The sequence below is a fragment of the Phlebotomus argentipes genome, unplaced genomic scaffold, assembly GCF_947086385.1.
Source record: "Phlebotomus argentipes unplaced genomic scaffold, Phlebotomus argentipes genome assembly contig_5, whole genome shotgun sequence".
In the NCBI taxonomy this organism is placed as follows: Eukaryota; Metazoa; Arthropoda; class Insecta; order Diptera; family Psychodidae; genus Phlebotomus; species Phlebotomus argentipes.
Genome location: NW_026776165.1, coordinates 497,408 through 523,020, shown reverse-complemented (window position 1 = coordinate 523,020; position 25,613 = coordinate 497,408). Strand labels below are relative to the sequence as shown.

Genomic DNA, 25,613 nt, shown 5'->3' with positions numbered 1-25,613 from the left:
ATGACACGCGGGGCAGCGAAGATGAGGCAGAACAAAAAAAAATTCATCGCGATGACCACATCCAGTTCCATTTATTTTTAGCCATCCACTCTTCTTGACTCTCACCACACTTCATCTGTGCAACAGTTTCAGGCGCGGCATAACAGCATCCCGCGAGGAGCAAAAAACCCCATTCCGTGATCTCTTGGATCGCCCAAATGAATCTCCGGCCGCTAATGTAAACATTCTCTCGAATCACTTCAATTACATATATATATGCCCCACTCTTAGGCAGATCCTAAACATCGTGCGGCGCAATGCAGCCAAATAGCTCATATAGCCGCAAAATCATCAATAGCAAAACTGTTAAGAAATGTGTTGATTTCCTCTCTCTCAAAGAGATTTCACGGAATATTTTGCAGTTTTGATCCAAAGGCGAGCACTCAGACGCATAAACATACTTATTTCTCTCTCTCACTGATGGAATCACCACAAATCGATAACAACTTTTTGCGAGATTTTCTGCTTTGTCGAAGAATCGTGGTGAGAGAATTAACACAAATTTATGCGTATGACTGTGAAGATTATTTGATTGCTGTCGTTTTGCTTCTCTTTCTTCATCTTCTATTTTTTTTTCTTCTCTCCCTCCTTTGACTAGTCTTAATCATCACGTCCAAATAATCAACATAAATCCTCCAAATGGACTTTAGGAAAAAATATGGCAAAATAGATAAAAATGCTACATTTATGGTTCAATATAGTGACAAATCATTGGGGTGTCTTTCAGCAAGTCTTTCAAGAAGTTCGTCGCTCAATGTGGCGTTAAAGCTAATAAAATTGATAACTTAACTCTCTGATATTGAGTAATTTAGAATTTAATTTAATCTACATAATTCTGGTGATTGTAAAACTGCGTGAAATTGCTGAAATATTATCTTCTCAAAAGAAAAGTGACTTAAAAAATTATTCTCACTCATTATTATTTTTTCCTGGCTCTTCGATCCGGATACAAATATTTGTGTTTTCTTACAAAACACAAATTAATCTCAGTGGTGTTTTTATATTTATGGGTGCGATAATTGTGAAATCAATTGAATCTGATTATTATTTCATTAAATTCCGATGTTTCAAGCATATTTCCAAACTCCCTATTTGTACACATAATAAATACAATCACGAGCAAAATAAGCATTCTCATGAAGCTGAGTGTGGCTCTAAAGTGTCTCTCATCATTGACTTTATGTTTATCATATTGTCATTCTGACGAAAGTTTGTTTATCTTCCTGCGATATTTAGGCAGTTCCCGAAAACATTGAGAAATTCCTCTGGATTGTCCAAGAACAGGAGGCAAAATATCGCGTCCGAGTTGGCGCGAAGGCACTCTCGATGGCATTCTCGGTGTCTTGAAGTGGGTTTGGAAAATTTCTTGGAAAATCGCAAAGCACACACCCCCATTAGAGGCATGTAAACAAATTCAGGCAGAACTGGGCTCGGTCGCGCATTAGTGTCGATGGCGAATTATAGCCGCCCACCCCCCAATCAAAGAGTATACATTAAAGAGTGTGCAGAAGTTGCGGAGTTGAGGGAAGATCTCTTCATGCAAATATTGTCCAGTGGGAGAGACGATTGTTGCTGGAGTTTTTTTTCTTTCTTCTCCTTTCTTTTCGAGGCAGATTAGATAAATTAGGGCGCTTTCATGTCATGGCGCCAATTGCTCTTTGTGATTCCATGATCGTCTTTGGCCTCACGGAAGCCACTGCGAATGCTGCTCAAGTATGGAAAATACAATTATCTGACGCGTTATTTATTATTGTTGCTTGTACGAAAAGTGAGAATGAGTGAGTTTATATTTAGCCCAGTGATTTCGATTGGCGATCCAGTGAAAATCAGATTCTCACATCACTGGCAAGTTAAGAAGGCAAAAAGAAAAAAACACTCTCAAGAATTTTTCACGAGGTAAAATTCACAGTTTTATCAAATAATTCTTCTCACTTGCTTTTCCCTTTCATCCTGCATTAATTACTTGATGGTTTAGAATGAGAAAATTTAATACACAATTTCAATGTTATATTTTCAAGTTCTCAGTGCAAGAAAGTCACTCTGATTGAATCTCTGTGATTCAATTAGAAGATTATGGTTTAGTGAGATGCAGTGCATTTGTGAAGATGGAGAAAAACCAGAAATTCAGCATCGATTCGAATAGTGTCAGCCTCTAACCGGAAACACAATCAATTGGGTGGCAAATTAAGTCAGAGGAGTATGAAAGGAAATTTTGCATTTTGCAACTGCGCTTCTCCGCCAGATTTTCAACGCGTTGTCGAGTTTTATCAGAGAGCTGTGAAAACACCAGAATTCCTCACACGGAGTCAACAGAGAGAAAAGATCGCGTATGTGGAAAAGTCAATGGAATAATCATACTTGTCATCTGTCTCACTCCACCTCTTGATATCGAAGCATGTGTCTTTTTTCTCGCACATCGATTCTCCCCTGTTTTTGGGGGTTGATAATATATGATGGTGAAAGAATTCATATCTGGCAATGGCCAGAGATACCTTGTCGTGTCTCTAAATGAGACATCAACACATGAAGTGTGTGCAATGGTGTATGAAATATGAAGCTATTACAAAAATATATTACTTTGAGTTAAATATAGAAGAGACGATACAACTGAGAGAGGGAATGAGCGCGAAATGCGACATGGTCGTTCGCCGACAACTCTCCTCTTATCAGTTTTAGCAATTCTTTGCAATATATACACTCGTCTCACTTCCCCCAGCGCGCTTATCTTGCTGCCTTATACTGCGAACAGGGATGGATGTGGGCCCACAATTGGAGCTTATGCGCTATTTGAGCATCTCTCTGTGGGCCGCTTTGGACTCATTTGCCACCCTTTCGCCACCACCACCCACACCAACCACCACACACAGAGACAAACACCTCCCTTGAGACCGATTGGCGGAGAGAGAGACAGAAGAAGTCAATATTCAAAGTGTACACACATACTCTATTTATATGGAAATGTACATATCAATTGTGTGTACAGGCCGAGAGCGACGCAAAATATTTGGTGTGTCGGCTAAATTATTCTTCTATACACGAATTGAGAAAAACAGAATTTTCACCAGTTAACACTCTCGCACACACACACACATTCATCAACACTTTGCCAGCTCTTTTGCAGCTTCTAATCCAGAGCTGTGAGCCTCTCGCGTCGCGACTACCTATAATAACCCAGGTTGACAATACTACTCAACAAGCGCTTAAGATGATAATAACACATTGAGTGGGCGGAGATTGCGAGTGGGCGTGTCTTATCGCTTTATTTGCACCAAACATGATCAGTCAATAAATCAATCAAAATTACACACCATAAAAGAAACTGGCCATTTCTCAAATATTTAAAAGTATTTTTAGATATTCAAATTAACTTGTACAAGATTTGTCAATTTCTATTTGTAGATCCCAAAAAAAAATTTTACTGCCTCCTCTATAATTATGTTAATTTCTACTGCTGTTAGAATTCATTTGTGTCTGACTGATAAAGGCTCTACTATACATTTTAAATTACCATTTGAATGGTCCAAAAGAAACCATTAAAATATTTTACATATAACTTTAACTAGCGCCAGGCAATGCCAAAAGAAAAGAAAAAAAAACACAAGAATTACTTCTCAGCTTGTGGTTTAATGGCACTCATTTTCACACTTGAACTTCAAGCTCGAAATAGCGCAATGTTTATTCCAGTTGTGCGATTCGGAACGGCGAAATTTATCCCAAAATTTGCGTTTCATTTGACTCAATTAAAGGCACATGGATTTTCGCGAGGTGCGTGAAGAAAGCAAGTGAAGGGTGAAGAAGAGTCAATGTTCGCCAAATGGAAGAACACAAAAGACATCACTTGTCTCCAGCTCAGCTCTTTCGTTTTGCCCAAGAAGCATCAATAGACAATCATTTGCTGAAAGAATCTCAATTTTTGTCTCTATATTGAAGTGAATTAGATGTAAAAAAAACAATATGTTCGATTTTCTAAACACCAAATGAAAGTGTGAATATAGAATTTTGCTCCTTCTCGAACTTGGCATCAATAATTCCCAGTAAAACCAAGAAGTGTTAAGCATTCAAGGAGTTGTAAAATGTTGTAATTGTAATTTTGAGTCTTACATTTTGTGACCCAGAATGCCAAAGACAGATTTTGGACGAATTTATAACTTTAAAGGTCAAAAATCATGGCAAAATAATCAAAATCTCGTCTCAGACATAAAGTAAATCAATCGTGCAATTAGAAATAATGTTTCTGATGATGGATTGTGGCTTCTCTTGAGCAGCGGCGAATTGGACTCGAGTCTCTTGTGAGAACTCCGTGGGGAATTCTTGGAAATGCCCTGGAATTTCCTCGAAAACGGCCATCACGAGGTCTCGTGTGTCGCGCGCGGCGCAATCGCGCGCGGGCGGAGGAAAATCCCCAGAGTGGCGCGAATTGTGCTCTGCTGAGGTGCTAAATGATGTGCGCGGCGGCGAAAAGTGGTCCAGGAAGAGCCGTGTATGAATTATTAATTGCAATTACACGACTTTCGGATTGTGTCGTGCAAAAGAAGGGAAGAGACAAGCGCGCGCGAGTGAGAGCAAAATGAGATGCGCGCGAGGGGTGAGATGATTCGAGATGGAGCCAAACACTCTCTGTGCATGGCCAACACGGAATCTAAAAATAAACTCGCGCCTTCGTGAGTCTCCCTCCTTTTTTCTTCTTATTCTTTCCGAATGCGCGCTGTGGTGTAGAAAAACATTTTGTATTTTCCTACACAAACACCATCTCGCGCGCGGGATGGTGTTGCCTTTTTTCTCAACAAATCCACAGATGCTGCCTTCGCGCACACGCATAAACACACAGCGCCCAACACAGGCGCGCGCGCGCGCGAGCGATGATGGAAGAAATTATATAGTTGGGAAGATTTAGTGTGTGGTTATCGTGTTATCATTCATTATTTTACCAGTAATCCAAACATCAAATTATTTCCTTGTGGCTGTTGGCGCGCCTGCAACTTTTCCTGCTTTAGCTGCTCTGGCTGCTGCCCTGCGGACGTCCCGATCGCGGCATCAACGGCGGCAGTCCTTTAGCACTGGGTGTCGGGCACTGATAATCACTCGCGGTGCGTGTCACGCGGGGGGACAAAGGAGTTCGACCACATGCAATTTCACGCTTTCTCACGCAAAAAACTGTCTCTCACATCATTACCGAATCATAATCACTGTACACGGCTTCCCTCGTGCGCCCGTGGTGACTTTGGTGGGCTTTCTGCTGGCCCAAGACAAATCTTTCTCTCGGGGCAAGTGAAGAGCGGCAGGAAATAGCGCTGAAGGCGACAACACCACAACTAAAGGCGACAATGTTGAGGAAATGTAGTCAGAAAATCATGTCTCATTGTCGCAAAAAAGATCACAATCGCCAAGACTGTCACTGCGCGAGGGCTGAATCACGGGGAGTCACGAGCACGGCACAGAAGAACTCAATTCTTGTATTTACTCTCAAAATCTCCTTTAATTGAGGGAGAACTTGGATCAAGTACACTCCAACACGTCACACAGTGTCTTCGCCACTGCCAATCGAGGCTCTCATGATTTTCTCTGGGCTGTTTTTGCTCACAGGCTCAGGACGTTGGCCAACCGTCGGCCAGCCAAATCGCACTCGAATGCAACAGTTTGGCCAACTGAAGAGATCGACTGGTGGACAAAAAGTTGAATTGGATTGCCTCGTCTTGTGATTTTGCGCAAAACCTCTCGCACTCGCGGAGTTATTTTCTCACACTGTCACTTGTCAAAGAGAGTGGCGAATGGTAACCAAGAGAGTGGTGAGATTGCGGAGCCTAGAGGTGAATTCGCGCCGCAGCGCCTCTAGTGTCGAGCATGTGAGTGGAGGGGAAAGTGCGCGATTCTTTCTTTTTCCCGCTCTTTTCATACCAAATGGAGGGAAAATGGAGGGAAAATGAACGGAAATGATTTACAAGAATATGAATTCCCAAGGGAACCAAATGGAGGAAGTAACTAAATTGTTCCGGAGTAACTTTTGCGTGACAATTCTTTAGCCATTTCAATAACGAATATGATGGCAATAAAAGAGAGTTAATCTCACCAAGAACATTTAATATGTTGCTTTCTATAAGTGGCTATAATTGTCCTAGTCATCCTCAATCATCTCTCCAATGCATTTAGTAAAATAATACGAATGACAAAAAATACACGAGCCTTCAATCTCAATAAGCAACCGCCATTTGTAAAAATGGTGGTTGCACTGAGATTTTTTTCTTCTTGTTCACGACTAGAGATAATAAATCCGATCATGTCCATGGGTGGGGTGTGGCGGAAACCTCAGGTTAAGTACCGTGGAAGCGGGATTGGCGGCCTAGACACCGACGTTGTGGATGTTGTTGGAGAGGAGAGGCGTTATCGCGGTCGGACTGAAGCATTGAATGGCAGTGATATCCTTGAACTCCTGCCTCTCCTCCAAGGAGCACAGGTTCTCGATGCAGGGACAGGAGGAGGCGAAGTCCTCGCTGGAGCCGTTAGTGGACTTCCTAGGACTGGAATCTGAGATGGTGACTTCCAGCAGAGCATCGTCGCTGTATCTGGAATAGTTTGGAGATTATTTGTCAATTTAAGGGAATCTCTGGGCACACTTGATTCCCTACCTTTGGTAACTGTAGTGCTCCAGGAGATTGTTGCTGGCAAACCGAAGCTTCTTTGGCGATTCCAGACTCGAGGATCTCGGCAGGGAGGGTCTCTGCTGCATGCCGCGATTCTTCAGACTGCTCCTGGGCAGGCCGGCAGTGAGAATGGGATCGAAGAGCTTGAAGGACGTCTGCTGCTTCAGCTTGTTCTGACCCTTCGAGCCTCGACGTTCGCTGCGCTCTTTGTTCCTCTTCAGGCGCGCCTCAGGATTCTCCCCAACCAGCCAGTATGTCCTCTGCTCACCCTTTCCCTTGATGGCAATTACGCCGCGCTCCTGGAAATTGTATCCACCCAGGCGATCCAGCAGTTGCTTGCACTGGCCGGAGATGTGGATCTTCAGTGGCATTCCCGTACTCTCCATCCGGGAAGCGGTGTTCACGGTGTCGCCGAAGAGACAGTATCGCGGCATCTTAAGGCCCACAACTCCAGCACACACAGGCCCAGAGTGGATGCCAATGCGGAGGAGCAGAGATTCCTTGGGACGATGGCGAATCTTGAACTCAGACACAGCGTCCAGGAGGTGGAGAGACATTGAAGCAATCTCAGCGGCGTGCAGAATTCCATTTCTAATCGGCAGTCCAGAGACAACCATATAAGCGTCTCCAATCGTCTCCACCTTGTACACGTCATAGTGGCCAATGATGGAGTCGAAGCACGTGTAGAGATCGTTGAGGAAGTCCACCACCTGCAGAGGAGTGCTCTCGGCTGACATCGCCGTGAAGCCCACGATGTCGCTGAAGTAGATCGTGACCATGTCATAACTCTCCGCCTCGACTTTGTTGCCTTTCTTCAGCTGCTCCGCCACAGGTCTGGGCAGCATCTCAAGCAGGAGTGCCTCAGTCTTCTTCTTCTCCTCCTGCAATTGATCCGTTCTCTCATCCACCAGAGCCTCGAGATTGTTGGCGTACTTCTCCATCATGGCCATCATGTTGTCAAATATATTGGGACGCATTCCCTTTCTCAAGGGGCGCAACTTCGCCCTGATCATCTTGAAGTCTGGCCGATCTTCGGGCCGTTCGGCCCAGCACTCGCCCAAGCACTCCCGCACGCAGTCGAAGGACGACTCCAGAGGCTGCAAGGAGGGACGATAGGGCACGCTCGGGTCCATTGGATTGAGAATCTTGCGCAGACACTCGAGGACTTGCTTCCCCTCCTCTCCGTATGGTCCCTGGCGCGTGTGAATCTCGTACAGAACAATCCCGAAGGAGTACACATCCCCCCTGCACGTCCCGGCCGCTCCGCCCGTTGAGCCTGCTCGCAGCAGCTCAGGTGCCCTGTAGAGGAGCTTCTCGTGCTTAGAAGACATGTTCCTCAGCTCGGGAATGTCATCGGCGCCTTGCTTGAAGCCTTGCAGACCGAAGTCGCTGATCTTCACCACCCAGCGCGAATCGATGAGGCAGTTGCTGGTGCACAAGGATCCGTGGTATCTCAGCGGAGACTCGTGCAGATAAATCATGCCCTGGAAGAAGGGGAACATCCTGAAATGAACCCTAAATATGACGCAGTTTCGCTAATTACTCGAATGATGTCTGCCACCATTGAGGCTGTAAACATATTGTCTAGCTTCACGTCCTCATTCTCCAGGACATCCTTCAGACTCCCTCTGTTGCAATACTCAGTGATGATGCAGATGTTCGGAGGATCAGTGCAAGCGCCGATAAAGGCGCAAATATTGTCATGACGCAAATCGCGAATCTGGAAAAGACAGCAACTGAGGTTCTCAACACAGGATAGATCAAAGGATTAGATCATTATCATCTCTTACCAGCTTCAATTCCTTCTTCATCTCTCTCGTGATGTCCACATACTTCTTCTGCACCTTCTTAATGGCATACAGTTGACCTTTGTACAGTCCAATTGGTGTAAAGATTGTGGAGTAGCGGAAATCAGCATCAGGATTGGAACTCAGGCTAACCTGGCTGGTTCTTATTAAAGGATGAGTGGCCTAAGAAGGAATGTAAGAGTTATAGAAATAAATAATACCCATTAATGCGACCTACTCTGGTTAATTTCTGCCCGTTGCCTTCTTTGTCACTCTCGTGCATTTGGATCTCTTTGAAGTCCACCTTCCACAGTAGGCTGTCCAGCTCCTGCTCATACTTCCAGTTCCTGTAGAGGACGAGAGACACGATGCCCAGCAAGAGCAGGGCCACACCTGCTATTCCGGCGGATATTTCCCCAGTGTAGCTTATGCACTTCTCCCCACGGAAGCCACACTGAGGCTCAGCGATTGGGGACTTGCCACTGATCCACTCCATGTGCCGGAAGAGATGAAGATCCTGTTGGACAAGGGTTGAAATTCAGTTAAAGTTTAACGCTCTTCTGGCGCGACTCCTCACCGGAACCCGATCCCCGGCCAATCTGCTGAATGTCCCGAGTGGATAGAGTCCGAGAATCGTCCTGTCCGGATCCCTGCCACTGCCACTCCTGTTCCTGCCCAGCGCCAGCACCGTGTAATTGCCCGCAGCATCCCCGTTCTCGTCCATGTGCACCAGATACCTACACGTCGTGATGGTTTGCAATGAGAAGAGGGGGAGAAAGTGGTATTTTTACAGTCATGCACGCTCTCCACGGCGACTACATACAGTCTTGACTGACCCCATCGCACTTAAATAGTTGCTCCCCTTGATGGCATCGATGATGGCGGTGCCATTGCGTGGATCGCCCCCATTCCGTGCCACTCGGATTAGAGCTTTCGTGTACAAGTGGACGGCGTCGTACAAGTACGCCGCCTCAGCTCGAATCTTGGCGGAGAGGAAGGAAGGAAAAAAACAATAATACATGTCACCAAATGATTATTGTGCGTGATTCTCCCCAATACCTGCTTCACGCCGCCAATGTGGCCCAGTGGATTGGGGTAGTTGAAGGGGGGAAGCTCCATGAATTTGTTCACCTGGAAACAGGTGGAAGAAAAACTTGAAAATCCATTCAACTTTAACCCATTTAAGCAATTTAATTAAAAACACTGTTGTGTGCTCCACAGTAAAAAGCACCTGCCCTCCTATCTTATCAATTTCCATGGTGTGCAAAATGACAAAACATAGCAATGCATGCACAATTTTCCATTCGAGAGGAAATTACCTTAATGGCGAAGTCATTAAATGCAACCGGAGCTGACGGAACGATGGCCATGTAGGACCTGAAAGCTTTCTCAGATCGCACATCTCTCTCGTCCTGCAGCAGTCCCTTGAGGTACTTCTCCGGATCTGATGGGTCGTACTGCTCAATGTCGATGCCCACGACGAAGTACTCGCCTTGGTCCAGAAGTCTGCGCCTCTCCAGACTCAGCAGCAGCCCTAAATGCTCATAGTAGTGGCCCAGAATCAGATAAACTACGAGGATGAGGCAAAAAATGGTTCATTCATAAATCATTTTGAAAGGAAGAGTTAACTAATCTGCAAACTCATAAATGTTATAAAGTAGTTTAAACATTTTTATGGACACACTAATAAAAAAAATTAATATCATAAAAAATACTCGTAAAATATTTATTTATCATCGTCCCTGACATAAAGTCGAAAAACCTGGTCTTTTGGTGCTCGATCCGAAGAAGCACGACTCGCTTTGCATGACGTCAGAAGGGGTCGAATTCGGGGTATTTTTTGGCATAGGAATTTAGCGAAAAAATTGCAGTGACATTCAAAATTATTAAATGATAGAAAACTTCATGATCGGCAATAAATCTAATAAACAAACACAGCATTGCCTAGACAAGAAGTACAAAGTTGAGGGCATAATTAAGATTTACGTTTCTATTATCCCAATTAAGTGATAAAAAAGTTTTATCTAAGCCTTTCTGTCATTGCTTTTGCGCTGAACCTTTGAGACTCACTTCTTGTGTCGGTGAACGAGAGCTCAACCAAATCGTCGAAGGGCGACTTGGAGTATCCGTGATGGTAGATCGTGTTCCACGTCAGGATCATGTGCACTTTCACCCCGGCCGCTTCCAGCGTCGACACGATCGTCTCCGCCACGGCGCCGAATTCGTTGTCCTCCGAGTCCAAGTACAGGAATGTGACACGTGTCCAATTGTATGCCAGCAAGAGCGACAGGACCGACTTGGAGATTTGCGTGTCGGGTGGGCGAGTGCGCGCGAAGGTGGGGAAGTCCTTCTTGTTGGACGTGTCTCGGTGTGTGCAGAACTGATGGCCAGAATTGGGCAATTAGTGTGAGGAGACTCAAAGTCAACAGACAACAAACTCACATAGGAAATCATGGGCAAATTGAAAGCTGCTGCCATCCTTCCTTCCTGTTGGAGTAAAAGACCCTGATTGCTGACAATCTTCTTATCTGACATCTTAGCAATTAGACACAAAAACGCATGGCGTTCTTACATGAACACAAGTCTCTTGTGGTCCAATGTAGCCGGCAATTTGCTTGGTCCAGAGCGCAGCCGTTTGGCGGATGCTGGACACTTCCTCGCCAAACGTCTCGGCCACCATGAACTCAATGGAGTGTCCCAAATCCTTGAGCACACCGCCGTTGACCTCAGAAATGGCCAACGAAATGGCCCCAGATATGGTGAGTCCTGAAAGTGGAAAGTTTTTCATTGGCAATCAATCGCCAGCAGTGGTCCTAATTGATGGGAAAAGTTGGCTAACTTATCTATTTGTCACATGGAAGTTTTCCATCTTAACAGATAAAACTCATTACAACCGCTCAACAGTTTATCTATTTAGTCCCCAAACGAAGTGCCTAAGGAAATTCCCATGCGGCAATAATTCAATGAGAATCGAGAGGGATGCATAAATGATTATTTTATGGAAATCTCCTCGGAACACGACTCGAGCCTGAGCCCAAGCGAGGGTGGATGAAAATCTAATTACAAACTAGTACGGACCTCTTATTACAATAATCCTCTTACTCAAGGTGAGCCTCCACGAAGTTCAATTCACTTAGGATTACGCTATGCGGGCAACATATTAATTTTCACAACGATAATTAATTACCCCACTATAGGTCAAGCCTCTGATGACAATAAGGCAATCATTCTTCTCATGCCACAGCAATGTGTGCCATGAAAAAGTATACTTTCTTGACGTCTCCACCAAAGGCGAATTTAATACACCCCGAAGTTTAATCTTTCCCTCACGATTGGAGGCAATTTTTCACGGAATTTTTTGGGAAAAAGCTCTGTCATGCCAACGAGCGCCATATGCGAGAGACAAAATCGCTTTTGAAAGTCAAGGAAAAAGAAGCAAAAAGGACACGGAGTAACAATACTTCTGGTGAGATATAAAAGGCATTTCCCATCTATTTATAGCAGCCAGTGAAAAGTTCGAGGGGTATATTTCACTCTGGTTACGACTTCTTGGAGAAATTCTCGAACGAGAGCTGAGGATGATTTTTCATTTTCAATCACGAGGGGTGAACAAGTGTAAAAATCGAGAGGACTTTAAGGATTATTTCAAGATCAATTAAAAAAATATACAAATTGTAGACTCTGTGATTGCAATAAAGAGGTTTTTCCGCCCTTAAATCTCCGACAAAGGCGATAAACAAAGAAATATCCACATCAGCACGTGTGCCAGGAAGTTTTTCACCCCTCGTACGTGAGACCCAATTTAAAGTTGGTGAAAAATTAATCATTTCTCTCTCTCTGTTGATGTCTTCCGTGACAGTCAATTGAGGCGTTGTGTCGCCTTAGCATAAATCTCGATGATTTAGAGGGATTCGCGTGTTTGGTGTGTGGAAAGTGTGACGTGATTGAGTGTGTCATCATCTTACCTGGTCGTGTGTACTCCAGATCACCAACTCTGCGCTGTGAGCCCGTGAGATAGCCTAGCGTGAAGACTTCGGTTGTCGCCTTTTGCACAACACACAGATTTATTGTGACAATTATGAAATGTGCAAAGGAGCGGCACTTCATTGTCGCCCGTCTCGTCCTGATGTTGTCAACTCCGGGCTTCCTCTTGTTCTTCCTCTGGGTGCCTCAAGAACAACACCCTCCGCAGCCCATTATTCCACTACATTCTCCCCATCAAAAGCACCGTGAAGAGTTTTGCTCTGTCGCATTCACTGAGAAAATTGCTGTATTATGGAAATTTTTCAACAAATTCGTCAATATGTTTTGTCACAGGGCGAAGTACTTGCGTGAATGGGCGATGAATTGCCGAGCGAAATGCGGACGGGGGGTTGAGGGGTTGAATACAAATTCGATTTGTGCACTTTTCAATTTTTCCCACCACTACCATCATGATTCCGACACGCGATGATGGGAAATGGGAAAACTTTCGCAGATACACACAAGAAAACTTTCACCACTTTTTGTCTACTGAAAGATGTGGGCACAAAATAAGGGTGGGATTTTGGAGTTTGGGTTTGGGGCTAATGTGCAGATAAAATATCACACTTAAATGATTCTCAGCTCATTCACACAGCATCCACAAACACCCCTTTCCTCCCACCCAACAGGCCGCCCGATATTCTTATGGAAAAATGATTCGTCTGGGGAATTTTTCGGCATGGAATTCAAATGTAAGCTCTCCAGAAGCACTCTGCGTCCCCATCATGCAAATAGGCGTCCTCCCGCTCATTCATCTTACCATTGACACCACCCAGAGAACAGCAATTTCCCATTTAACTCTCGATTCCCAGTGCAGAAATATTGCGACAATGCCACGCTCTCGGGGCGTATTGGCAATTTTCGAAGCGATTCCAAGAGCGATTCACTCATCGCGTCGTCACGCCACGACTTCGCCAGTTTGTCGAGAGGCCACACAAAAGAAGATAATGACGTAGAAGAATCACCAGAAAATTCCTCAGACGTTGAGTAGAGGAAATCCCTCTCGTATCCTCTGGGAAATTCACTTCATCTCTACTCAAGGCGCGTCTGTGTGGAGAATTTTAATATCATTGTATTTTACAGAATTTATATTGCGAATCCTTCCAAGCTTTTGCCCAAATTCCACGCCAGAGTGGATTGTTCGATATAGAAGCCAAAGAGGAGAGAGACAGTCACAAGAGATTTACATAGTGTGTGGTCGTCTTTAGAATTTCCTTCTGTGGTCCCACAACAAAAGAAAGATGAGAAGAGTATGGGGATTTTGATGAGAAAATTGAGATTTTATAGCTTCTGAAGCGACTCTTTATAGTTTTGTTAATTCTTCAGTTAAACGATCAAAATCACAATATTAATTTTGCAATGAATTTGTGAGAAGTGAGCAACTTTTGCGATTATCTCACGAATAATGATAAAAATGCTCACTTTATAATGCTCATTATTTATAGCTTTAGTCTTTAAATTATTTTTATTCACAACGAGAGTTAAAAACGCTTTTTACACTCTCGGATTTCTTAATTCTACTTCCAAAGAAAGGGAAGTTTTAAATCACTTAAATTATATCAATCAAGGGCACTCCTAATTAATTGTGCGATTAATTGAACAGTTTCTCATCTCTCAGATCCCAAGGTAATTCCATCATTTTATTTTCCATCGCTCCAATTACTTTGTGCGCTTTAATATCAAAGAAAGGATTTGCAAATTGATACCATTCATGCTCAATTTCCTCGAGGAATTCTTGCATTGTTTGGCGTGCGCGTCTCAGGAAATACGAGGAGAAAGTGTCTCCATAAAGCTTGTCATGCTGAACGGTTATTGATAGGAAATTGAAAAGCTGCTGCGATGGATTTCTTCGGGGTTTTACGAGGCAATCTCGTGGGATTTTCCGCGGGTGGAAACAAATAATTTTCATGTTCAGAGAGAAAGAGGGGAAAAATACTGCATTTGGAGTTCAATTCTTCCGGGTGAACGAACCCTTTTTTCTTGGTCTCTGCCACGAGTGTAAAATCACTCAAGTGTTCACCTCACGATGCCACAATGCTTTGGCAGTTGTAATTTGACCATCCCAAATATGGCAATTTGGCAGTGAATGTCTCCTAATGGAGGAGCAAGGAAAATTTATCTTAACTTTCCCTTCACACATCTGCAGAAACCCGTCCATCACGTTCTTCCTTTTGCCCTCTCAGTGGGGCCACTTCCTCAGCTTTAAAGCCACCCCCCCTGGCGTTTGCATGCTCACATCTTGGGGGGAATCTTGATGAGGACGCCTGGGTAAATGTTCGTCTCATCTATCAGTGGACCAGCACGGAATAATTCACTAAGCGCTGGTGGCGCGCAAACAACGGGATTCGATGACCGGGAAAATTGATCTGCACGACATGAGATGACTGGTGGAAAATCGTGGGGAAAATTGAATTTGGCGTGTTTTATTGAAAGTCTTCATTTGACAGGGAGAGAAGAAGTGTGCGGAAAATGACTTTCCATCGCGTCACACAAGTGGCAATAATCGCAAAAGCGAGTCGCGAAGACGCTGACCGATTTCTCACAGTCACGATGCCCGTCAAGATCAGTGTGCAGAAATGATGGGAAGAGTGGCACACGAAGTTATAAATAGCCATTTTGTTATACATTTCACGCCACGCGAAATATTCCTGGGGTGTGTGTACGCATAGTTTGGAGGATGTAGTGTAAATTTTATGAATTGCAACCGCACTCTAGCGCTGGTGGTGTTGAAAATTGCACGGAGTGAAAAGTGTGTTGTACGCGACTTCTCTCTGGTGCAAAATAAATTGAATTTAAATTGCGCCAATAAATGCGCCAGAAGGATTCTCCTCCTCACAACACCCTCAACCATCGACAAAAGCCCCGGAGGAGCATCGCAATATCGGCCGTTGCTAGAGAGAGAGAGTTATAAGCAAATGCTCTTCACCATAAAATTCACTCCCATGGAGACATTCCCTCTGCCGCCACCACCCCACACATTATTTTCCCGCTGAGCAACAATGGCATAACGATGCTGAGCGACACACCGCTTCTCGTCGATATATTATTGCAAAAGAATGTGACACACGGTTCACGACACCCTCGCTCTGCCCTCTGAACACCCGCCCAAATGACAGATGATTTTCTCGCTAGCAACCCGATAGAGTTACTCGATCTCCCACTTTAGGAGACACCACCGACTGACTCCCTGAAGACCAAGAGACCCTGTCCCAATTATTTATTTAACTTCCCCACCAGGACTCCGCCACTTGAGGGCACATAGGTGAACGGTTGGAGGGCGGAATGTCGTGGTGATTCTATCAATTCACACTGCAAGCTGCCAGTGGAGCAACAGGAAGATGGTGCGCGCTTGCATATTTCGGAGTGGAAATGTCCTTAGAGAGCTGTTCTTCAGCAGAGAAGTCAAGACGATGGCTCCTGCATAGAATTTATAAGGGTTAAAGGCTTTAGAGGTGAGAACTGTATTCATATTTCATGCAATTTTGCTTTCATAAATGCATAAAACGGAGTACAAATACAACAGTGAGAGAGCTTTAAAAGCTCTTTAATGTAGGTTTTTTGGCTTTACTGCTTTCAATTCCCAATTTTCTATAGCTCCAATACAGCTTTTCTTCTGCAGCACAAATTGAGAGAGTATTTAGTATTCGAATGTTTCATGAACAGCTCACTGTGACAATCAATTGTTTAGTGAAGCAGAACTGTTGAATATCCTTTGGCTATGCTGTTGATGATGAATTTCATTGCCTTTAAGTGGATTCTTGTGACTCTCGTGCCCAAGTGCTTTGGTCTAGATGTTTCACATTCGCAATGGCTTATAAGAGAGCCGATGGAGGAGCACTGGTGGGTGGGTACTTCTCAGAATGATGTGCTTTTCGGAGAGAGAGCTTCTCTCTCTCTCTGTCGCACCTCTGGACTGCATGCTCTCTCTGGCATGTGAGTTTATTGAATCTGTAGTTTGTTCAGAGCTTGCAAAAAGTTTTAGACGTGAATAAAACCAACCGGTTCTCAATGAAGCCAAATTTAACTTCACACCCATCGTCATACAGTGAATCCATATTGTAGACATCCCAAGGGCTGTGGGCCATTCGTGGCTTCTATGCTATGTTACACACAACGGGGGTGGACGCTAAAGATCACGGCGTTCACCTTCCACCGCGCTCATGAGAGAGCGGTTAAGCATTGTGCGCTAATATACGCATGCATTGTACATCTTCGGACTCTAATGGAGTCTTCCTGATGGACCCTCGTCACTTCGCCGTGAGGTCGAGTGGTGATTCCATCGAGGGAAACGTCATGCCGTTCCGGCTGGTAGTGAGAGAGTGTGTGCAAATCATCTCACAATACATCGTGCAGGGATTCATTGAGATCTTCTGTAGGCCAAGCTAGTGATACAACTGAATAGCATGTCATGAAATAAACCAGTTTAGTGAGGTTAACTTGGTGGATAAGTCTGGTTGTAAAACATATATCCCAGAAGACTGACACGTCGTCACCTTGAGAGCATTGAACATTCTGCAGACTCAGTCAGGCTGAGAAGTATACCACCTTTTTGCGCTGCTCTTCAATTTGAATTCCCGCCCAAAAAGTGAGATGTTCAACAGCAAAATTGATTCTATTTTTCAACACTTTGAGAGTTTTTCTGAGCATTTTCAAATTTTGCAAGTCGGTGGTGATGTTTCCACATGGCGTGTGAATAAATACAATCATCAGTGCATCATCTTTTGGATGGGTTTCTCTGGGTCTATAGCGATGTGTCGATCGTCCGGGTTAGTACGTGACACACGACTTTGTCCGCTGACAAGTGGAACATTGCAATTGAAATGTTTAGAATTGTGGCTAATCTTTGAATGCCAAGCTTTTAGTAGTAATGCCCTTAATTTACCCCACGATTTGGTTGTTTTAAACCAAACGTGTCGAGTAGTGATAGAACAGCTTTAGAGCTTTAATTGTATTCTCTCGAACCATGTTCGCGATCTGGCGCTGACATCTCCGCGCTGTGTGAACGGGTGAGACTAAATAAAATAGCATACAATGCTGCGATAGAAGTTTTGAAGGGGCCTTCTAGCGGTGCCATTAGTTGTTTGTGTCCATATACATTGTTTCCGCAATCAGTGGAAACTAGGGACCTTCAGTCAATAAATGAATAAAGTGCAATTTCTTCCTTTCAATTAAATTAACTATACACATTTTCGTTCCCTTTCCAGCACGCCGGAATATGGTTGAAAAACTTCCAATTAGAAAATAGAACTATTTGGTTTTCAACTGAATTAGTCGAGACATTTCAACACCATCAAGAAAAAAACGGCCCAAAGTTAAAACCCATCTTTTTGCGAATTTCTTATTTCAACCAGATGTCGATAAAAACCACGAAAGAGGCTCAATAAAGGATTGATTTGAGCATTCAAACTTTGGCTCCAAATTCATTCTCAGGAAAATCGTGCAAATATCTCAATTATCTCCGAGGGTTTCCACTAGATTGCCACCCATTTTCCTTAATTCCCGCTGTCGAAGGTTCGTCAACCTTTTTCCGAGTGTCTGAATTAATTAATCCCTCTGAATCTAAACATTTCCACCAGTAAAGGAGGTCAATTAACGTTTATCACTCCGATAAACGCAAAAAATATGATTATTTGCAATTATTGTGACTAGTAAAAATTATTCCAGATGCTCATCAACATAAAAGTAATCACTCTGTGTGTTCTCGAGTGGGAGAATCTCAGATAAGCTGGATGGAATTTACTTTTTTCCATCCACTTCTCATTGCTTAAGATTTGTGTGTGTGGTTGTCGTCGAGGTTGTGGATGAGGAAAATCCCTGCCAGAAATCCTAGTCTATCAGCAGTTTAAGGAGATGGTGATGAAAGTGTGTACTTTCGAGCGACAACTCAGTGGATTCGGGGCAAATAGGAAAACTTTCCACAACATTCCCGAGATGATCTATTGCCGGGATAAGACACCTTCTCAAGGAGGATTAAATTGCACACCAACTTTCTCACAGTGCAGTCTTCCGGCCCACGTTCAACTACACCAGCAAATTATGTGAAGTGACTTTGAACTTCGTTGCTAATTGAATTTCTGAGGATGATTTGTGGTTGAAAATGTTCTCCAAATTGAATTTGCCTTATCTCTCGGTTCACCCTCTTAATTTAGAGCGTCTCGGAGAGCTTTTGTGTTTGTGCAGGACGTCGCCTTGGGAACTGTTGTTGGGTCTGGAGTACAAGTGCTTCGCGGGTGGTGGGAAGATGAGTATCAAAGAGGAAATTGAAATCTCATTTGCCACACATTGCAATTCCGTCTGTAAATAAAAGTGCGGTTGGTTGCTCGAATTATCCGGATGGCTGAGTCAGTTTACACCGCTTGAGATTGATCACAAATGGAGCACACACCAGACTTTGTATCCTCTGTGAAGATACAAGGATCACAAGCATGTCTTAGAGAAGTGCAAAGTGTAGGTCAATATACAAAGATACGCCGAGAGTGGGATTTAGAGTCATAAGTTATTGGCTTTCAGGCGAAATCCGTGCGTCTGATTGATTTTCAATTAAGTCACAGTTGTGACTATATCGTGAGCGACAGTTGGAGAGAAAAGAATACATTAGGAGAAATAATCTCAGTCAACGTCATCCACTTCTCATCCCACACACGCCCGAGTCAAGATATTGGCTTTTAGTGTGGCAAATGCGCAACATTTGCGCAATTATATTTCTGTCGTTCCGAAAATTGCTGTGGAAATTGGAAATCCATCTCAATTGGGTCACTGATAAGGGCACACAACAAACACTGTGACTGCGCGGGGAGACCTTTTTGAGGAATCGGATTAATTTAATCACACACCATGAGAATCGATAATGATTCTCTCCATGCAATGTTTACAACACTGGCCGAATTGATGATAGTTTCCACCGGATTTCATATACAATTCTCTCGTGGCTACATTGTCTCTCTCTATCTCTCTTTTGAAATAATTCTGCTGTTTCTGGGACGGAACAGATGTCAATCCAAGTGAGATTTGCGAGGAAATTACCAGCGAGTGTATTTTTGTGGAAAGATTCGGTCAGAGAAAAAAAAATCATGGATATGTTTATATGGCGTAAACATATCATCACACCCAGAGAGTGTCTTGAGCTGGGGGTCTTTTTGGGGGCAATGGTATAATAAGGAATGCATAAATATTCACATGAAAAATAATCAACCCTCATGAATGTCCTTATTCGCTTCTTTTATAACTTCACACACCAAATCCACACCATTCTCAATGGCAGACAGTCTCTTCCCACCCACTCAATCCACTCTTGCACATTCCCCCCTGTGGCAGAAACACTGTACATCTGGCCCATTGCGTCTGTATCAGCATCTTTCGAAACTATTAAAGTCTGCTACAGTATAAACATGCAACTCTCACCCCGTGAGCTCGTAACACAATTTCCCTGTTTATGCCATTATCTCACTCGCATTTGAAGCTACACAACGGGCAATCTCGCATCATTCTGGCGCTCTTATTGAATTACCCATTATGTGCACTGAAACTAAGTGATATGATGAATTGCCAGAGCGAAGAGGCAACAAAAAATGGCATTAAATTGCCATGGAAGCCACTGCGATAACACTCAACACTAGACGGCAAATGCATTTCTCTATCACTTTACTTTATAGAGCTTCAATCGTGAGCATTGACAAGCTTAATTGCCGCTCATTTGAATATCACGGACAACTGTGAGTGGCGTTGGAGGCTCTGCAATGAGTAGTTTTTCTCGAGTCAATGTTATTAGAAGACGAATTGAAATTGGACAAATGACTGAATCTTATAATGTTCTTGTCTAACATGTTGTTAAACAATCAATTGGGCGGAGACCGCGGAGACAGTCGGACTCTGAATTTTACCTTTGACTCCTTCTGCAACTCAAAAAAGCACGGCAATCTGTATAAATTCTCTCAGCTTAGACAACATCAAACGTTCAGAGTAATCTGCGAGAGACCACTCGACGCTCTCGAGCGCTTCAAAGAGATTCTGCACAAGTGTATTATCGTCTCTATTAAGAGGATTACCGGGACAAAGTGTAGCAAAATCTATTCTAGCGTAAACTTTCACGGGAAATCCAATTATGTTGCCAAAGCGCTTCTGAATCAGAAATCATCACAATAGATACTCAATGGACGGCTAAAAAGCGATACAAAAATGTGTTTTGTAGTAACGAAAAAAATAATATTTTGACATGTTTTTTGTGTTGCGGTTTATTTTTATCACACAGCTTCTGGGTGTTTGTGAATGCGAGCATTTCACGAGAAATCATAAACATTTCACTATGTATCATTTCACACGCAGCATTTTAGATACATAATTGGGAGGCGGAATTGTGTGGTGCTGAGATATTAAAGTCACATCGTGTGCATGATGATAAATTTGGCGAAATTCTTTCTCAACATATAACACTGAAAAGTGGAGAAAATGCGAATCATCATTTGTAGATTCTTTTCACTTTTCGGTAAATATTTGGGCGACATTCACAGTGGATGTTGTTATGGTTAATCAAAGCACAAGGAAAGTATTGATTTTGAGTGCTAATAAGGCTGTAAAACTCGCTAATAGTGTCAATGAAAAGTGAGGGAAAATATTGTCTTAAAATATCAACATGGGTTGATTTGAATCTGTACAGATGATTTGAGGGGAAGGAAGAGTATTTTGGACACAGAATCTTCATTTTCCTTATACTCACTTTGTGTTTAAAGTGCAAATTATCTGTCCGAAAAAAAACTCACGTTTTCGCTGTGGTTTGACACGTGCTAATTGGTCAGACGCTAATATTTGTGCGAGAATTAGAAAGAATCACTGATAATGTGATTTGCGCGTGACGTTGAAATATCCTCCCTGGGCGACCCTTTGGAGGCATTCCAATTCTCCGTGTGTTCAATTTGTGACATAGCAATTTGCTGATTTGCGTACTTGTATTAATTAATAATGTAACACATGGCTTGATTTAATCTTCAGCGCCCGCACTTTGCCCATTTTTTCCAGTCAACTTTTCCACACAACACACACACGGTTTGCAATGTGTTTGACGATGGGAAAGAACAATCTCTCTCATGTTCGGTGGATCTCCATATGGATGCGCGAGTGTTGGAGAAAAAGAGGTGTTGTATATTGGTTTTTGTCGTCTGATGATTATGAAACAGGCGGCCCCAAAAATGCTCTAAAAAAAAATTTTGTATTCCAACGAGACACGTTGTATAATTAATTTACTAGACATGGTGGTGCTTATGAGTGGCATTTTATGTATTAGGCACTCTGGCATACTAAAGCATCACGAGGAGAGGAGCGCAAAAAGGTCAGTGTTTTGTACTTTTGGAATATGACTCTATTGTGCCAAATGGCCACCCTCGTGACGCTGAATCGCCCCCCTCTGGGGTGCTCTTTAACACGGAAATGTTGTCCCTTTAAGGCAAATACACGAAAACTTAATTATATATACCAAAATCTCTGGCAATGCATTTGTGTAAATATGTAATTGTATCTTAATGCTGAAGAGTTCATCAACTCTCATCAGTGCAAATATTTTAATGATGGTATATTTTAGCAAATTGCAATTGAGTTTTCCACTCGTCATTCCGCAATGTTTGAGAACAGAAAGGGGAGAGAGAGCCACAATAGAGGAGCATAGGACATAAAACCACCGTAACATTTGTTCCATCTCCCACGCGAAAGTATATAAAAGAGAGTTTTACTGATGCGGACAAAGCCAAAAATGGGCTGCAGCACATTTTCCTCTGCGATAAATGTAATTTTGAATGCTTCATAGCCACGATTGTGATGTTAGAAATCCGTATGACCTTTATAGGGACCGAATTTGACGAACATCCCCTGAGAATCTCAACTCTCGCAAGCCCAAGTGTTGTCAAAACCATTCCACACGCCGCCTATATATTAAAATTGATTCAGCCAGAGTGCCATGCGGTTAATAGGAAGTTGTATTAACTTTTCGGTTGAGAAGAGCACAATGGCGCATTAGGGCCATTAGGAGCTTTTTGCTGATATTGAGAGCTTTTGATGTATTGTCGCTGGAATTTTCACCCCCGCCCAAGTGAAATCCAAGGCGATCCATCACTACAGAGCGAATCAACAGAAATTTGAGTTTTTTCCCACCGTATCACTTTACAGATGTGTGATTCCATTTTGATTGAGTGCGAGTCGCACAGTGTCAATGATCTTTCGGAAATGCACTTGATTTTCATAGGCACGTGATTGCAAAAATTCTTACATTGCATTAACACAATTAAATGCAAACACTTACATGAGTTATTTCTGTCTCAAGACACACTCTCTCTCTAGGCAATATTATTGATAATATGAGCACTTTATGCAGTCTCCTAATGGTCCATACACAGAGTCTTAGCGCGATGAGCTGGATATTTCAGTGGTCAGTCGTAAAAGTTAATGGCATTTGCAGCCGAAGTGCACTCGAAAAGGTTAAAGTGTGCGGCAAAATATCATCGAATATGGCATATAAAGTTGTCTCTGGAGTCATCATAGAAATCCCGTGGAATGCCTAAAATTACCATATAAAATGGGAAATTGGCGATTTGAGCGCGCATGGAGAAAGGATTTGCTGTCCTTTCTGCTGTAAATTGAAATCGACAACAGAAGAGACGTGTTTTATGGGGGAATTTCTCAAGTTCATAAAATAGAGCAAGACAAGGGGAAGATATTTTTGCACACAAACACCATTTGTGGCACTCAAAACTGGGTTGAGAGTGTTTAAAAGTATAATTAAATATTGATGAAATAGAGAAATAGGAGACAAAAGTTTGCAATAATATTGAGTTCACATGAAGCTTTTATTTCCACTTTGTTGAAATGTCGATAAATTATTGCGACTTATCGATACAAATTCCGTGCAATTTCCTTTTTTACTCCCATTTCAGGGATAAAATTGATTTAATTGACAATGTCAGGACTAATTAGTTCAGATCAGTCGTATTTTTCTCCTCAAATTGTGTTTTCAAAAGGAAATTGCACGCAATCCTTATCGAAAAGTGTCGACAAATGTCTGGATAAATACTTTATTTTCAGAAAATCCCACTTCTGAATTATAGCAAGTGATATTCAACTATTTCTGTAGTATTTCGCAAGGGAAATCATTGAGTAAAGATGTATTTTATCACCTGGAATATCTGAGAGACAATACATGAAGTCTGTGTGTGGTATTATTTGGATAATTACACAAATTATGCCAGAAAGTGCTTGGAAAAATTCAAATCTGACCTCTGCAAGTCGAATAATCATAATTTATCCAGCATCTCTGAGTGGCAAATGAGAGTTCTTAAGCCTCGATTAGAGATAGAGAGTGATAATTACAGAGGTCATTTGGTTTCTAGTTTTGCAAGAAACCTCAACACTTCACCCCAATTCAATTGGCAGCAAAGAGCATTGATTGAGCGTGACGGGAAAGTGGGGGGGGATGTGCATATTCGTGATGGGTGTACGGCGGCCGGCACGAGTGCGCCGCCCCTTGGGAGGAAGATATGCGCAACCTTTAGCACCACTTGAGACACCGTGGAATGCCATTGAGATGGAAAATGATTGGAAAGCTTTCTGATTCACACTTTTCACTCACACACTCTCGAGCGTCGGACTTGTGAATGACTTTGGCGAGTGTACTGATCATTCAGACAGACTCCGCGCGAGATGAAATCCTTGACCCACAGCATCTCAGCGCCCATTCACGCTGCACTGATGCCCCATCACGTGGAATTTGACGATGGACGGAAATTGGCGAGTCTCTTTTAGTATGCAATTCACAGGTCGGCCGCGCGCTTAACCCACTTCACACCACGAGAGAGACACTTTTTGCTTTAACGATCTTAGAGGCACACACTGGCAGTGGCCAATTTCACTCTTCGCCACACCATCGCCAGTTGGAGATCTCTGCACGTCGCGAAATGAGGTGATGCCGTTCGAAATGGGTTAAAGAGCGCGCGACAGAGCGCTGCGAAAGGAGTCAAACCTTTGCCCACGGGCGTGACAAAACTACTCTCAAGTCACCTAACAATTGCCGTATTTATACCACACACAGCAAGCAGTCCACACTTTTGCGAATATATCGCGATTCTGTGCGCGCGCCACGATTTTCTCCGTCCACATTCACACGAGTTCTGTGACCAACTGACAAAAAGCACATCGCGGCCCCAAGTCATCAATGATCCTCTCTCGCTCTCGCGCGCTCTCTCTTTCTCTCACTCTCGCGTATCTGAGCGGGAATTACAAGCGCGGCACTTTGTAAAGCGATGTAACATTCGTGCCACTCTGGCTCGCTCGGCGCCGCGGCGCGTGAGAGTGCAGTTCTACCATCAATCGAGCAATATAACTCAGTACATTCTTATCGCTCGACCATTATTATGCTTCCTATCTTGACTCACTTTAAATCTGCACTTGAGTTATCTGATATTTAGCCTGCGAAAATCAATAATAAGCCATCGACACGTGGATATCAAAAGCCGATTTTCTAGTCGTTGAATCCAATCGATTGTAAATGAATCGAATGGAGAAAATGTTCCAACTGAAACATACACTTCGCTGAAATTGTTTTCCATGCTCTGTAAATAAAGATGGTCTGCAGAATCACTACATATGTATATTTGAGTCAGTAAATAATAGACTTTTCAGGTGGTTTTTATTACGGCCATAATGGATTTATTGGCGTATTTCTGTCCTGCAAGTTGAGCTAAGTTTGGTTGTGTTTAAAGGCAATATAATATTTAAACTTCAATCAAGTGTTTTATTTTACGAAAGTAATGCTAGCATATTGCAGAACACGTGTGCCTTCAATATGATTTTCTTCAATGAAAAGCTTTCGTAAATGTCCTGTTGCCTTCCGAAGAATGTCAGAAAAAAGTCCCTTCGCGACGTATTGCATATATTCTCACACTGCAGGGTTGATTTCCATCAAATTTCACACAATATGTAATTTACTTGTGTTTTTTTACCATAAAGAAAAGCACCGACATTTTCATGGCAATTGTTAATAAATCCAAGGTACTTTCTTCTCCTGCCACTTTTCTTCACCATCGTCCTAAATACCAACTTGTTTTAGGATGCATTTGCATATATTTCATGAAAAAGAGCGGAGAAGATT

At 43.0% G+C, this 25,613-nt stretch overlaps 1 protein-coding gene across 1 annotated transcript; it reads right to left on the bottom strand.

Annotated features, from left to right (window-relative positions):
• Nucleotides 1-6,096: 6,096 nt before the first annotated feature.
• On the bottom strand, nt 6,097-24,631 carry LOC132265915 (guanylate cyclase 32E). Its single transcript, XM_059766709.1, has 14 exons — nt 24,486-24,631; nt 12,430-12,732; nt 11,037-11,230; nt 10,907-10,951; nt 10,535-10,844; nt 9,784-10,034; nt 9,524-9,595; nt 9,301-9,446; nt 9,042-9,201; nt 8,703-8,981; nt 8,468-8,647; nt 8,221-8,397; nt 6,663-8,161; nt 6,097-6,599 (listed from the first exon to the last, which is right to left on the bottom strand). Exons 2-14 carry the CDS (start codon nt 12,569-12,571, stop codon nt 6,377-6,379), a joined length of 3,678 nt encoding a protein of 1,225 aa, XP_059622692.1. The 5' UTR covers nt 12,572-12,732; nt 24,486-24,631; the 3' UTR covers nt 6,097-6,376.
• Between the last annotated feature and the right edge of the window lie 982 nt (nt 24,632-25,613).

Excerpts from the sequence above, each read along its gene's own strand:
- LOC132265915 (XM_059766709.1), bottom strand. The coding sequence starts at position 12,571 with ATGAAGTGCCGCTCCTTTGCACATTTCATAATTGTCACAATAAATCTG. Across the intron at positions 8,982-9,041 it reads TGGCCGGGGATCGGGTTCCG|GATCTTCATCTCTTCCGGCA; the intron begins GTGAGGAGTCGC and ends CTTGTCCAACAG. Across the intron at positions 6,600-6,662 it reads GAGCACTACAGTTACCAAAG|ATACAGCGACGATGCTCTGC; the intron begins GTAGGGAATCAA and ends AAACTATTCCAG.